Source organism: Suncus etruscus, chromosome X (assembly GCF_024139225.1).
Source record: "Suncus etruscus isolate mSunEtr1 chromosome X, mSunEtr1.pri.cur, whole genome shotgun sequence".
Lineage (NCBI taxonomy): Eukaryota > Metazoa > Chordata > Mammalia > Eulipotyphla > Soricidae > Suncus > Suncus etruscus.
The window spans coordinates 65,394,200-65,409,638 of record NC_064868.1 but is presented as its reverse complement, the minus strand read 5'-3'; the positions used below and the strand labels follow the sequence as shown (position 1 = coordinate 65,409,638).

The 15,439-nt window shown below is 39.7% G+C and overlaps 1 protein-coding gene across 1 annotated transcript in view; it reads left to right on the top strand.

Annotated features, from left to right (window-relative positions):
- Positions 1–3,535: 3,535 nt before the first annotated feature.
- ABCB7 (ATP binding cassette subfamily B member 7) overlaps positions 3,536–15,439 on the top strand; it is a 99,311-nt gene continuing 87,407 nt past the window's right edge. Inside the window, exon 1 of the mRNA XM_049767221.1 lies at positions 3,536–3,708. Coding sequence (XP_049623178.1) covers positions 3,541–3,708 — 168 coding nt within the window. The 5' untranslated portion in view covers positions 3,536–3,540. The remainder of the gene's footprint in view (positions 3,709–15,439) is intronic.

The following is a 15,439-nucleotide window of genomic DNA, read 5'->3' as shown; positions in this document are numbered from 1 at the left end:
GGCCATATCCAGTGACATTGAGGGGTTAATTCTGGCTATGTGCTCTGAAATCACTCCTGGCTCGAGGACCATATGGGATGTCAGGGATAGAACCCAGGTCTGTCCTGGGTCAGCCATGTGCAAGGCAAATGCCCTACCACTGTGTGAGCACTTTTTCATGTGCACTTTTGGCCATCTGTATATCTTCTTTGAGATAATTTCTATTAATTTCTTCTCTCCATTTTCTGATGAGGATAGATTTTTTTCTTGTTAAGTTCTATCAATACCTTGTATTTTCAAGATATTAATCCCATATTAGATGGGTATTAGGTGAATAGTTTCCTCCATTCTGTAGGTAGTCTTTGTATCATAGTCACAATTTCCTCTGAAGTACAGAATCTTCTCACTTTACTGTAGTTCCATTATTTATCTTTGCTACCACTAGCTTGGACAGTGATGTTTCATCTTTGAATATGACTTTATTATTAATATCCTGGAGTGTTTCACCTATGTTTTCCTCTATGTATCTTGTGGTTTCAGGTATGATCAAGGTTTTAATCCATTTTGACTTGATCTTTGTGCATGGTGTTAAAGGTCTGGGTTCATTTTTTTTGCATGTAGCTGACCAGTTATCCCAACACCAGTTTTTGAAGAGGCTTTCCTTGCTCCACTTCACATTTATTTCCCCCTTCTAAAAATTAATTGAGGGGCCTGAGCTAATAAGCACAGTGGTAGGGCGTTTGCCTTGCATGCGGCTGCCTCAGGACAGACCTGGGCTCCATTCCCAGTGTCCCATGTGCCCCCCTGAACCAGGAGCTATTTCTGAGCGCATATCCAGAAGTAATCCCTGAGCATCACTGGGTATAGCCCCCCCAAAATTAATTGATTGTATATGTGGACATCAGTCTCAGAATACTCAAGTCTATTCCATTGATTTGAGTGTCTGTTTTTATTCCAGTACCATGTTGTTTTAATGAAAACTGCTTTATAGTATTGTTTAAGAATGTGATGCTTCCTACCTTCTTTTACCAATGAATTGCTTTAGCTATTCATGGGTGTTTATTGTTTCAAATGAATTTCAAGAGTGTTTGATCCACTTCTTTGAAAAAATGTCAGGGGTATCATTTTAGTTGTTGCATTAAATCTGTATAATGCTTTGAAAACTATTGCCATTTTAATTATGTTAATCATTCCAATCCATGTTTCCAGTTCCTTGTTTTCTCTTTTATTTATTGAAGAAGTGTTTTGTAGTTTTTCTTTTAAATTTATTTTTCACCTCTCTAGTAATGTTGACTCTGAGGTACTTGATTTTTTAAGGCACAATTGTGAATGGGATAATTTTTTTGCTAGCCCCCACCCCGAATGGGATCATGTTATAAAATTTTTTTCAACTTTATTTATTTATTGATTGGTTTCTGGGGCACACACTGGCACCCAGGGGTTACTCCTGGCTCTGCATTCAGAAATCACCCCTGGCCGGCTGGCGGACCATACGGGATGCTGGAAGTCAAACCAGGTCCCTACCTGTCGGCTGCATGCAAGGCAAATGTCCTCCCACTGTGCTATCTCTTGCTATGGCAAATACTTATAGTACTTTAATAAGTATTTAATAGGAGCGTTGAGAGGGGGAAGCCTTGTCTTATGCCAAATATTAGAGCAAAGGGTTTTAATTTTTCCCCACTGAGCATATTTACCATGGGCTTGTTGTAACCAGCCTCAACTATATTGAGGAAAGTTCCTTCAATTCTCATCTTGTTGACAGTTTTTATCATGTATGGGTTTTGGCCCTTGTCAAATGATTTCTCTGCATCTACTTATATGATCATATGATTTTTATTTTTACTTTTATATAGTATATTATGGCATAATGATTTTCATAGTAATGCTAGATTTGCCTTTGGATTTCTTTGTTATCTCTTGAGATGTCACCCATTTAGTTTCGGATTCATTTTATTAGTCTTCTCTCTTTTATTATGAGTCTATTTAATGGTGTGTTAACAGTGCTTATTCTTTTAGCAAATGATTGATTTTATTGATTACATGCACTGTTTTATAGTTTTCATTTTATTGATTTTTGCTATAAGTTTAATTCTTTCCTTATGTTTGTCTTGATTTCCCTCTATTTGTCTTTTTCCAGTGCTTAAGTTTTTTTTTAGGTTACTTATGTTGGCCATTTGTTGTTTCTAATGAAAATTTATATTGGTAATAACTCCCTTCAACACCACTTTTGCTGTGTTCCATTAGTTTAGGTTGATTTTTTTAATTCTCATTTGTCTCCAAGAATCTTTTGATTTATTGTTTCCTTTTTAACCCAATGGTTGTCCTGTAGTAAGTTGTTTCAATTTTCAAGTGTTCACTTTTTTCCATTTTTGATTGTAATTAATTTCAACTTTCAAAATATCAAAATCTGTGAGGATAGTTTATATGAATGAGGCATTGTTCAGTAAGTGGTTACCCTCTGGGGCACTATTACCCAGAACCAACAGTCTAGGGAAAGCTGGGACAGGACTGAAAGTATACACTTTCAGTACAGGAGGAAGTAGAGATCTGGACTTCTGATCTGATGGGAATGTCTAGCCTCAACCCTCTTACAAGGAATCCTGCCTTTTAAATGTCTCAGAGGAGAGGCAAGCCACCAGTAAAGAAAGAAATAGACATCAGGACTTCTGACCTTCACAGAATGTTGGGAAATCCAACAGTGCCTCCTCAAAGCCTAGGATTCAATGGTCCCAAGGCCCAGTAATGGTCTGATGGGAGGGGTAAGGCCACAGAGTGGGGTGATCTCTGTTTTGCCTTCTGGCACTATCATTCAATATAATATTAGAAACCCAAGTTCTCACAATTAAGCAAGTAAATGAGATAAAAAAGAACTTCCAATAAAATGTCATAATGAACACATAAATGAAAGTTCTCACTAAATTACAAAGAAAAACCAGTTATATATCACTGCAAATTCTCACTTATTCATTTTATAGTTTTTTTTTGAGAAACACATATATCTATTTATTTGAAGAGCATGATCTTAGAGCCAAATCAGAGCAGAACTATTGATCAGTGAAGATAATCCCAACCAACATGGTGCACACCAGACAGCATTACTGCAAAATAAAAAAAAATTGACACAAAAGAAGGGAGGTCCAATACTATAGACATGATGAGTTCCTGTCAGAAAATAAGCTCTGGGTCAAAACAAATCAAAAACAAAAACTTGGGGCTGAAGAGACAGCATGGAGGTAAGGCATTTGCCTTGCATGCAGAAGGATGGTGGTTGGAATCCCGGCATCCCATATGGTCCTCCGAGCCTGCCAGGAGCGATTTCTGAGCATAGAGCCAGGAGTGACCCCTGAGCGCTGCGGGGTGTGACCCAAAAAACAAAATAGTATTAAATACCTACTCTGGGAACCAAAAACACCCTCCAAGCCAATCCATCCAATCCTCCCGAAGAGGTTACTTCCGGTCTCAGGTTAGGCAGACGTGGGCGGGGGGGGGGGGGAAGCGCTCAGGTTCGGCCCGCCGATTTCCCACAATCCTCCGCTCCAAGCGCCTCTTCCCTCGCCCAAGATGGCGCTGCTCAGGTTACCTTCCTGGCGCTGGGCAGCCGCAGCTGTTGCTTTGGAAAACCAACGGCACACAGCAATTCTGAGGAGGCCTTTCGTTTCTGTCTGGGGTTCGGGGACACGATGGATGTCGCGTCAGCTGCGAAGGTCGGGAGCGGCTCGAGTGGCCCAGGTTAGAAGTCCTTCATTCTGGAAGGTCCGCCGGGGACCGGCAGCCTTCGGGGGCGAGAGGTTGCCTTTGTGACCTCGGGCCGGGCGAGCGCCGAGGCGAAAGTGTGGACGCTAAGTCGGAGACGCGCTAGCTGCAGGAAAGGAGGATTAATTATGGAAAGCAGCCACGGAGGGAGTTTGGGGACTGTGATAAGGAGAGCAGTATCGTTGGTCCAGGGTAGAGGACGTTTCGAATTCAGTTGATCCTCAGAATTAAGAGATGGGGAGACATTATCTTTCTAAATGCGGAGAAGGCTGTCGTCCCAAATTCGTAATGGAATTTGGGACCATTTGGCCAACGGTTCAGTTTTTATTCAATTGCAGCAGCAATTTAGAGGGGCATGGTACCTAAAATCGAGCGATAAATTGAGTTGGCGCCAGTCAGGTTCTTTGCTGACAGTTTTTTTTTTTTTTTTTTTGCTAGGCTCCGATCGTAATTCTCCTTCTCCCAGTAACATTGGCCACTCTAAATTTGTTTATAAATACAATTGTTCTTTAATTAGAATACAGTGTTCGGATTACAGTGGTTTCTTTTTAATCAGTTAGTTACCTTTAATGAATATAGCTGTGGTTACAGTGCCTCTTTTTATATATATATATGTATATTAGTAATGAAGCAAACATTTTAGTTTTATCGAACAAAATTTAATTAGGAAACGTGATGGGAGAGATAGGATATTTCAAGAAAGAACTAAGGCTTTTTAAGATGAACAAAAAAAGAGATACTATTTCCTGAGAAAACATTGGTTTTAGAGAATAAAGCCTTGTCTCATTCATAATCCCAAGAACAGTTAAAAATTTACTTGTATTTGCTGTACTTCAGTATATCCTTATATTACTGACAACAAAACTTAATTTTTACCACCACTTGTTCATCAGTCATTAAAGTACTGTCAGCTCTGTAGGATAGACCTTCTAAATTTTAATTCTTAACAGACATTTGTCTATTTTATACATATACCACTATGCAGGATAATGGGGTAGCAGGAGAATCAAACTATGCCTTCAAGGATTAGGCACTTTAGTTATGAGATTGGGTTTGTGTATTACAAAGGTAACAAAAGCAAAGAACTAAAAGGGAAGTTGGATATATAACAAAGTATGGCATTATGGACTGTGCAGAGCAAATAAGGATAATAGAGAGGGTCTCATTCTGGTGACAGAACTTTGAAAACATTCCTAGGAGTTGATGATGTCCCTAGGGAATTACAGGAGGCATATGTAATACTAAAGGAATAAAATAAATTTTGTTTTTGTTTTTGTTTTTGGGCCACACCCGGTAGTGCTCAGGGGTCACTCCTGGCTGTCTGCTCAGAAATAGCTCCTGGCAGGCAAGGGGGACCATATGGGACATCGGGATTCGAACCAACCACCTTTGGTCCTGGATCGGCTGCTTGCAAGGCAAACATTGCTGTGCTATCTCTCTGGGCCCTAAAATGAATTTCTTCATTCAGTAATTATTGAACACATTTAGAGCAGTAAAAAAAAAAACCCCAATAGACCCTTTCATTTGTGAGCTTGCATTTTAGTAGGGGGAAGAAATAGGAATATAGACAAGCATAATACAGTAGTGCAATGATGGAAAAGTTACCAAAATACTAGAAAAATATGCTTAAGAGATATAAGCTTAAGGTGAGCAAAGTTACCACAGTAACTGATAACCAAATCAAGATTTGGAAATGTACAAGTTAGTTATTTAGGGTAAATAGCGAGTAAAATATAGGTAAGAGAGCAGATGGGCCTTTTGTAGAATTATGTGTATGTAAATTGCTAAGCTGTTCAATATAGAACATGGGCTAGATAAGCATCCCATTTTATTAATGCTTATAAAACCCTTTTATAAGACAGATGAAACACATGATCTTGTGGGAACCATTTTTGCTTTGTAATCACGTAAAATAAACTAGATGAAGGTAAAATAGAATTTGTCAGACAGTAAGACCAAGAGAATATGCGAGAAGTCACTAGTATATCAGAAGAGACGAATGAATGGCAATAAAATTCTGGCTTTGCCTTTCCTGAATACTATCCTTAGGATGTCCTCCCTCACCTATTCATCTTACTACAATTTCTTTTGGTAACCATTTTTAAAATGTGACCAAAAAAGGGAAAGGTGTTACCTTGGTTTTCTACCTCTTAAAGATATGAAACTTTTACTACATTATTAAAAATGAAGTTAAGGACCCAGGGAAATTGCTCAAATGGTAGAGCACACGAGGCCCTGAGTTCCATCCGTGGTTTAACATGTTTCCCCAGCCCCTTTGTGTACCTTGTGGTCCCATAAACAGCCTGCTAGAGAATGCTTCCCTCTAAGGTTGGGGCAAATATGGATGGTAGTGTGTACTATTAAAAATATGAATATAGGGTCCGGAGAGATAGCACAGCGGTGTCTGCCAGGAGTAATTTCTGAGTGCAGAGCTAGGTGTAATTCCTACGCCTCCTCCCTGGTATGCCCCCCCCCAAATAGAAACTGATAAAACAAAGAAGACTTTAAATCAGTTAGTGAGTTCTAATTTAGATTACTGAATGAATATTGAATGCATACATTTAGGACATTCATATAGCATGCAATTTTAGAGCTGAAAGAACCTTAATGTCTTATGAAATCTTGTTAGTGACTTAGATCACTTTTTTTTACTTGAACCTTAATAGTCTAGGCAAGCAAATATTAGTTCTTTATAAGGAGGTATCATATATATTTTGGTATATGTATTATATATAGATAACATTAACACAGAATCCCATGTGTGTAGTTTTAGAATCTGTTTTTCAGGTGGTGGTGAGTTGGGCCACATCTGGTTATGCTCAGCTGCTTACTCCTAGCAGTGTAAAATGGACTTTTATTTATGCTTTGTGGTTCCATGTTGTAGCCACTAGCTGTTTAACTTTAAGTTAAAATTATTATTATTATTTTTTGGCTACACCCGGCGATGCTCAGGGGTTACTCCTGGCTCTCTGCTCGGAAATCACTCCTGGCAGGCACGGGGGACCATGTGCCAGGATTCGAACCAACACTGGTCCTGGGTTGGCCGCTTGCAAGGCAAACGCCCTACCGCTGTGCTATCTCTCTGCCCCCTAAGTTAAAATTCTTTTCCTCTTATGATTTGTCATATTTTAAGGGCTGAATAATTAAAATAATTTTAACATTTCTACTATTGAAGGAATTCTGTTGAACAATATTGCTTTAGAGCAGTGCTTCTCAAATAGTGGGGTGCTCCCCCAGGGGGGCGCGAGGCTCAGTAAAGGCGGGCGTGTTTGACCTCAGCAAACACTGTCATAACAAACTAATCCTCGTGTTTATGTCTCTGTATGTCTCTGGAGCTGAGAGTTGCTGTGTCCTGCTTCAAAACTTGCTTTGAAAGCTATGCATTGCAAAACGTGCTCATTGTAGCCATTAATCCAGACATCACCTTTGATTAAAAATTCAGCTCAAATTATTTTATATATTTTTGTTTTGCAGGTTAAAGATTTTTTAACTAAAGATACCATTTACAGTCACGTGGGGGTACAGAAAATGTTCTCTTCCTAGGGGGGCATGACAGAAAATAATTGAGAAGCACTGCTTTAGAGAATATATTTAGCTTTTCTGATTTTCAGATGAGGAAAATGACTCCCATTGTAAAATTTAGCATTTAAGGTCATTCATTGACTTATTTTTTAATTTTGTTTTGAGGTCATACCTGGAGATGCTCAAATGCTTCTCTCAGCTTTACCTGGGGGATTGCTCCCAGCAGTACTCAGAGGAACCATGAGGTTCTGGGCCTTGGCCTCTTATAGTATGTCTTTAGCTCCATGAACTATTTCTTATATATTACTCTCTGTGAGTCAGGTATATATAGTACTAAATAAAAATATAGCGGTCATTAACAATATAATACATGTTTGTTGAGTTATAATGATAGTTATCTAATTATTTGAGACAATTAACAGGAGAAAAGACTTTAAAATTATTCTAAAATGAAAGATTTAGTAAGCCAAGTTTTAAATATTGATGTCTTATGCAGTTACCTGTGTATCATGATGGTTATTATTTAAAAGGACTTAAGAATTTTGTATGATATAATTTTGTGTTATTTAATATTTAAACAGAAACTGTGGTATAATATAGATTATCCATTCTAGAAGATTCTGGCAATGTCTATTCCTTGGTGAGTTTAGGATGGATGGAAAGCAGAGAACAGGGAGTGGATGGAATAAAACCTTCCGGAGAGACTGTGGTGAGATGACTATGACCAAGGGAGAAGGAGTATTTAAAACAGTTTCACAGCCAACAGGATTTACCTGCCCTGGAAGATTGAACAAAGGTTCTTACTGGTCAGGTGTTCTTGCAGTGTATCATGTCTGAGAATGTGACCTATGTGACTAGGAGGTCATGACTTATATGACTAAGGGAAATGTGACCTATGTGATGGGGGTGGGGTAGAGAGCAGAGGAGGTGAGCTCCATTATATGCTAAATGTTTGCTCTAACAGGTGCTCATTTCCCTCTCTCCCAGCTGGGGGCAGGCTGCCTTGGCCAACAGGGGGCCGCCTTTCAGGGACTTCATTTGGCAGGTGTGAGGGTCTGCCCTGCTATAGTGGTAATCTCAATGGTGTTCAAACCTGTCTCTGAAGGGCCCCTGCTAAAATCCATAGCACCATTTACGTAAGTTTAATTTGGACCACACTGGTAGTGCTTAGTGACTGCTCTGGGATCACTCCTTGAGCATTTCTCAAGTTATATGTCAGGGATGTAACTGAGATCAGCCACATGGAAGACAAGTGACAAACTTGTATGATCTCTCAGCCCCAGCCCTTGACTCTTTAAATATAGCTGTGTCCTATCCATACCCTTTGTGATGTTGCGGCAGATATCTTGCATTTTGGCACAAAAATATATGTATATTATTTCATGCAGTTTCTTTATTATAATTTTTGTTTTTTGGGCCATACCCAGCAGTGCACGGTGCTTATTCTTGGCTCTGTGCTAAGGGGATTGGGTTGGTTGGTTGGCAGCTTGCTAGCAAGTACCCTACCTGCTATACTATCATTTTGATTCCAAGCAATTTTTTCTTTTTTCTTTAACTTCTTTTTTTTCTTTTTTGTTTTGTTTTGGATCACACCCGGCAGCGCTCAGGGGTCACTCCTGGCTCTATGCTCAGAAATTGCTCCTTGGCAGGCTCGGGGGACCTTATGGGATGCCAGTATTCCAACCACCGACCTTCTGCACGCGAGGCAAACGCCTTAACTCCATGCTATCTCTCCGGCCCCGCAATTTTTTCTTTAGTAAAATAAGTTATTGGATGTTTTCTTTGATATAAAGTTTTACATATACTTATATTTGTTTTACTTATTTGAGCTTTTGACATTGTATTTCAAGAACAATTTGTTTATCAAGTTAAATATCATGATCTTTTTTCTTTGTCATCTATAAGTTTTAAAATTTTGTATTTCAAGTTAGATATTTAACTCATTTTGAGTTGTTTTCTTATGTATGGTGTAAAGCAATTGTCAAGCCTCATTTGTTGGCATGTAGATACCAAGTTTTGAGGAACTGTTTTATTCCAGATCTTGGGACTGTTTAAAGATCATTTTATATGGTATAGTTTGTATTAACAGATTCTTTACTCTCTTCCATTGTCATGTATATATGTAGTGTATATATATATATATATATACACACACATACATATAGTATTATACCAGTCCCGTAGTATTTTTCACTTAATTTTTCTTTACTTACAGATTTTTTTTAATAACCCAGATTTTTCCGTGGCTTAGTAAGTATCTTATAGAGGACACAAGCAAAGCTATGTATTCTGTACATAGGAGTGTTTGCAATAGGAAAAAAGAGTTCCATACTATTTTAATTACTGTTGTTTTAAGATAAGTTACAAAGTGTGAAAAATGTAAGGCTTTCAACTGTTTTTCCATGATTGTTGTGCTTCTTTTGGAGGTCCATGTGAGTTTTAGTATTTTTTTTCTGTTTCTGCAAAATTGACATAGTAATTTTAATTGGGACTGCACTGAATCCTTATATTGCTATGGAGAGTATGGATTCCGATAATATTACTGCATTTTTTGCTCTGAAAGACGCACCTCACCATAAGATGCACATAGTTTTTAGATGAGGAAAACAAAAAATATTCTAAAGCAAATGGTGTACTAAAATATTTAATAAACGCAATGCTAGACACCGTCAGGAGATGGCAGGTGGGAACAACCTGCCTGCAAGACCGAAGTATATTTACAATATGGTGGTCCATAGCAAATTAAACACTTTTACCTAACTACTTTTATATCAGAAAATAAAAAAAACTATTTTATTTTTATTTTTTGGTCACATCAGGCAGCGCTCAGGGGTTACTCCTGGCTCTATGGTCAGAAATCACTCCTGGCAGGCTTGGGGTACCATATGGGATGCCATGATTCAAACCACTGTCCTTCTGCATGTAAGGCAAACATCCTACCTCCATGCTATCTCTCTGGCCCCCCAAAAACATTTTAAATACTTTTTTATTATTATAAAAAAGAAAAGTCACAGCATCAATCGAATAGTCTTAAACAAAGCTTTATATGTGATGGTGAAAGTGCATTAACCTGATTATGTTGTATGTCTGCGCAATAAAGGGGGTGTAACACTGCTGATGTCAAGTGGTTAAAATGCTCTCCTCCCCTGCACTCAGGCTTCAGCTCCAGGCGGCATTCACATTATAATACACACAGACATTTTCCCCCATCTTTTGGGGGCATCTTACAGTATGAATAGTGCAGTAAGTCTTGTAATCTATGAATATGAAATATTATTTCATTTATTTTTTACTTTGTAGTTTTCTTTTTCTTTTTTCTTCTTTGGATCACACCCGGCAGTGCTCAGGGGTTACTCCTGGCTCTATGCTCAGAAATCACTCCTGGCAGGCTCAGGGGACCATATGGTATGCCAGAATTTGAGCCACCAACCTTCTGGATGAGAGGCAAATGCCTTACCTCCATGCTATCTCTTCGGCCCCTACTTTGTAGTTTTCTTAGTAGATATATTTTACCTTCTTTTTTTTTCTTTTTTCTTTTTTTGGTTTTTGGGCCATACCAGCGGTGCTCAGGGGTTACTCCTGTCTGTCTGCTCAGAAATACCTCCTGGCAGGTACGGGGGACCATATGGGACACTGGGATTCGAACCAACCACCTTTGGTCCTGGATCGGCTGCTTGCGAGGCAAACGCCGCTGTGCTATCTCTCCGGGCCCTCCTTCTTGGTTTAAGTATTCCTAATTACTTCATTTTTTTTGTGTTTTTTTTGGGTCACACCCGGCAGTGCTCAGAGGTTTTTCCTGGCTCCATGCTCAGAAATTGCTCCTGGCAGGCATGGGGGACCATATGGGATGCCGGGATTCGAACTGATGACCTCCTGCATGAAAGGCAAACGCCTTACCTCCATGCTATCTCTCTCTAGCCCCTACTTCATTATTTTTAATATTGTTGTACATGTGATTATACACGTTTGTTTTTAGCCTATACAAATAATTATTGTATGTTGGTTTTATATTCTGTAACTTACTGAATGTACTTATTTCAAAAAGCTTATTTAAAAATTTTTATGGTTTTTTTCACTAAAAACTATGTTATATATAAACAGATTCCTTTACTTTTTCCTGTCTACTATGAATACCTTTTAATTCCTTTTCTCCCGAATTATGACAGGAAGCATATTGAAAAGAAATGGTGAAACTATAATTCTTGTTTTGTTATTGATCATAGAGAAAAATCACTCATTTTCTGTATGATCTATTCTATTAGCTGTGAATATAAGAATTTCATTTTGGGACCAGAGAGATAGCATGGAGGTAAGGTGCTTGCCTTGCATGCAGAAGGTTGGTGGTTCGAATCCTGGCATCCCATATGGTCCCCTGAGCCTGCCAGGAGTGATTTCTTTTTTTTTTTTTTTTGGTTTTTGGGCCACACCCGGCATTGCTCAGGGGTTACTCCTGGTTGTCTGCTCAGAAATAGCTCCTGGCAGGCACTGGGGACCATATGGGACACTGGGATTCGAACCAACCACCTTTGGTCCTGGATCGGCTGCTTGCAAGGCAAATGCTGCTGTGCTATCTCTCCGGGCCCAGGAGTGATTTCTGAGCGTAGAGCCAGGAGTAACCCCTGAGCGCTGCTGGATGTGACCCAAAAACCAAAAAAAAAAAGAATTTTATTTGATTGAACTTCATCTTTTTTTTTGGGGGGGGGGGCCACACCCAGCAGTGCTCAGGGGTTACTCCTGGCTGTCTGCTCAGAAATAGCTCCCGGCAGGCAAGGGGACACCGGGATTCGAACCAACCACCTTAGGTCCTGGGTCAGCTGCTTGCAAGGCAAACGCCGCTGTGCTATCTCCCCGGGCCCGATTGAACTTCATCTTTTCCTAGATTTTTTTCAGTTATTGTCATGAAAAGTTCTGGCTTGTCAATATTTTCTTCATAAGTTGATATATTTACGTGCATTTTTTCCTTTTGTCATTCATATAGTATTTACATTGGTCAATTTTTGTTTTTCTTTGACCTTTGGACTACACCCAGATGCTTAAGGGTTTACTCCTGGCTATGCGCTCAGAAATTGCTCTTGGCTTGGGAGACCATCTGGGATGCCAGACATCGAACCTAGAGAGGTAAAGAGAGAATGCTAAGGTTGGGACCAAGGCAATGGGTCAGAGAGGACCAGACACAAGAGAAAGGTAGGAGAAGCAACAGGGCAACAGAAATAGTGAGTTCAAGCAAAAGATTTTCCAGTAGTCTGGCAGCAACCATCCAGTGAAGCAGTTGGAGAAAAGCAGCTATTCCAGCACTTGAGGGGGGGAAGGGCTTATATTCCCAGAGGGCAGCTGCCCCTAAATGACAGTTACAAGGGATCCCTGCTAATTGATTTCTCAACCTTTAAAGGGAGACACTCCTTTTGTGGCTGACCAGAGACCATGGAAATCTGTATAACCTAAGATCTTCCCCTTTCTCCCTAAACTGAAAAAAAAAATTTTTTTTTCGAGCCTCACCCGTTTGATGCTCAGGGGTTACTCCTGGCTAAGTGCTCAGAAATCGCCCCTGGCTTGGGGGGACCATATGGGACGCCGTGGGATGGAACCACAGTCCTTCCTTGGCTAGCGCTTTCAAGGCAGACACCTTACCTCTAGCGCCACCTCGCCGGCCCCAAAACTGAAAATATTTTTTAAAAGTAGGAATAGTATCCATATATTGTTCCACACTGCCTATCAGGTTTCAGGTAGGTCATATCCAAATAGCTTCAGCTAATGACATCATCAGTGTGTACAGAGCAATCAGGAAATCATTGGTTTTCTGTAGCCAAAGGGCGACAGCTGATGATGTCATCTGATCTTCACAGAGTAGTCAAGAAATCCTTGGTTCCTTTATAGGTCTAGGCTCCCAGTCCTAGAAGCTGACTCAAGTTGGTTCAAATAGGTTGTATGTAAGCAGTAGTTCATTTACCTTAGAGCATGTTTGACTCTCCGTTGCCAGGGAAACAGAAAAGAAAAAGAAATTTTGTTTAGGAAATGTAACCATAGCAATGTATTGAACTTACCAGAACTAGATTCATTTTCCCTGTATGTTGAATGTGGCATAAAAATAGTCTAGGGGCCGGGAAGGTGGCGCTAGAGGTAAGGTGCCTGCCTTGCAAGTGCTAGCGTAGGACGGACCACGGTTCGATCCCCGGCGTCCCATATGGTCCCCCCCAAGCCAGGGGCGATTTCTGAGCACATAGCCAGGAGTAACCCCTGAGTGTCAAATGGGTGTGGCCCAAAACCAAAAAAAAAATAGTCTAAAAGAGAGAAAACTTGGGCCCGGAGAGGTAGCACAGCGGTGTTTGCCTTGCAAGCAGCCGATCCAGGACCAAAGGTGGTTGGTTCGAATCCTGGTGTCCCATATGGTCCCCCGTGCCTGCCAGGAGCTATTTCTGAGCAGACAGCCAGGAGTAACCCCTGAGCAATGCCGGGTGTGGCCTAAAAACCAAAAAAAAAAAAAGAGAGAGAGAAAACTTGAAACATTAAGAAACTACTTAGAACAGAGTGCCGGGGTTATTTATTACAAAAACAAACAAAAAACAAAAAATCAAACCCATTATAATAAACCCTTATAATAAAAGTTCTGATGTTTAGGAATTGGGACAGTGAAGTCTTCTAGCTAGTTCCTGCTGACATGGGCCTTGTGAGGTTGTCAGAGTGTCACTTCTTGATACTGCCTAATAGAGGATAGGGAACCATGATGCATTTGATTCTTATTTGTTTGAAAAGATAAATGACTATAATTTGATTCCTGTATAAAATATAACTGCAGCTGAACTTATTGGAAAAAAAGTCTTTCACATAGATTTTTAAGGTAATTAAAAGCTAAAAGCCTTTTTGAGTCGTACAGATGACAAATTCTGATAAGACATAGTCTAATCCATAGTTCCTTTTAGGACTGTCCTCTGTAGAAATATATGCATAGCTTTTCCATCTGATGATTAGGTTTCCTGCTATCCAATCTTTCTCAGTTTTCACGCAGATAGGTGGATTAATTGTTTTTTTGAGCTTGTAGATTTTCTGGAAGTGTTTTTAGCAGCTGTATGAGGTTCTCCTTGTGGCAGATTTAGAAATCTTTAAGAAAACAATGATAAAGATAAGAAATCAAGTGGAGGCATACTCCCTTTATTGTTTTTCAGTAATTGAGTGTTTATGAGCATGTTCAACCATGGCTTGTCCTTCAGGATCTTAAGGTATGACTGCAATATGCGTGATTTACCATTCATTACAAAATGATGGGCAATTTTTTTGCTGGTATAGGCTAGTCCATTATCCTTTTGAACTTTCATAATAACAAAGCAATGTAAGGAAAAGGAACAAATGGCATTACTCTTTCTGAATTCATAGGGCTAGCCCCTATAAAATGATAATAGGTATCAATAACTACATGTAGATATGGTTTGTTTGGGAATAAATTAATATGAATAACATCCAGTTTCATAATTTATTTGTATTCAGACCTAGAGGTTAGCTCCTGCCACTTGTGATTCATAATTTAGAGGAAACACAAACAGAACAAGTACAAACAATCTGGCTTGTCTTAGTGGGATGCAATATTGTACATGAAGGCAATGGGCATTTGTGTCTATAGCATTATTATTATTATACAGGTGATGTAAATATTGACATTGCTAAGTGATCAGCTGATTCATTTTCTAAAGCTATTGGACCAGGGAGACCTGAATGAGGTCTGATATGAGTGATGATAATAGGCTTGGAATGCTTTATCATAGCTTGCAGTTGAAGCAAATAGTGAACTACAGGGTTGTGTTTATGGAAGTGCAGAGCCAGTAGTAACCCCTGAGCACCACCAAGTGTAGCCTAACCCCCAAAAGTAGAGCTCCCCTGAGTCCACTTCAGTGGGTGTTGTCTTTTTGCATCACATCCATGCTTTTCTGGGGGCGCAGGGACTGACTGGCTTTCGAAAGGTCCCTTCTAAATGGCCAGAGAGATAGCACAGCAGTGAGTTAGTTTTCTTTGTATGCAGCCAACTCACATTCTATTTCTGGCATTCCATATGGTCCCTCAAGCACCACCAGTAATAATTCCTGAACACAAAGCTTGGAGTAACCTGAGTGAGCCAGGTGTGGCCTGAAAGTAAAATAAAAAATAAGGTACCACTCCCCCCTTGTGTCCGAGAGGAGCCCACCATTTCGTCACTGCT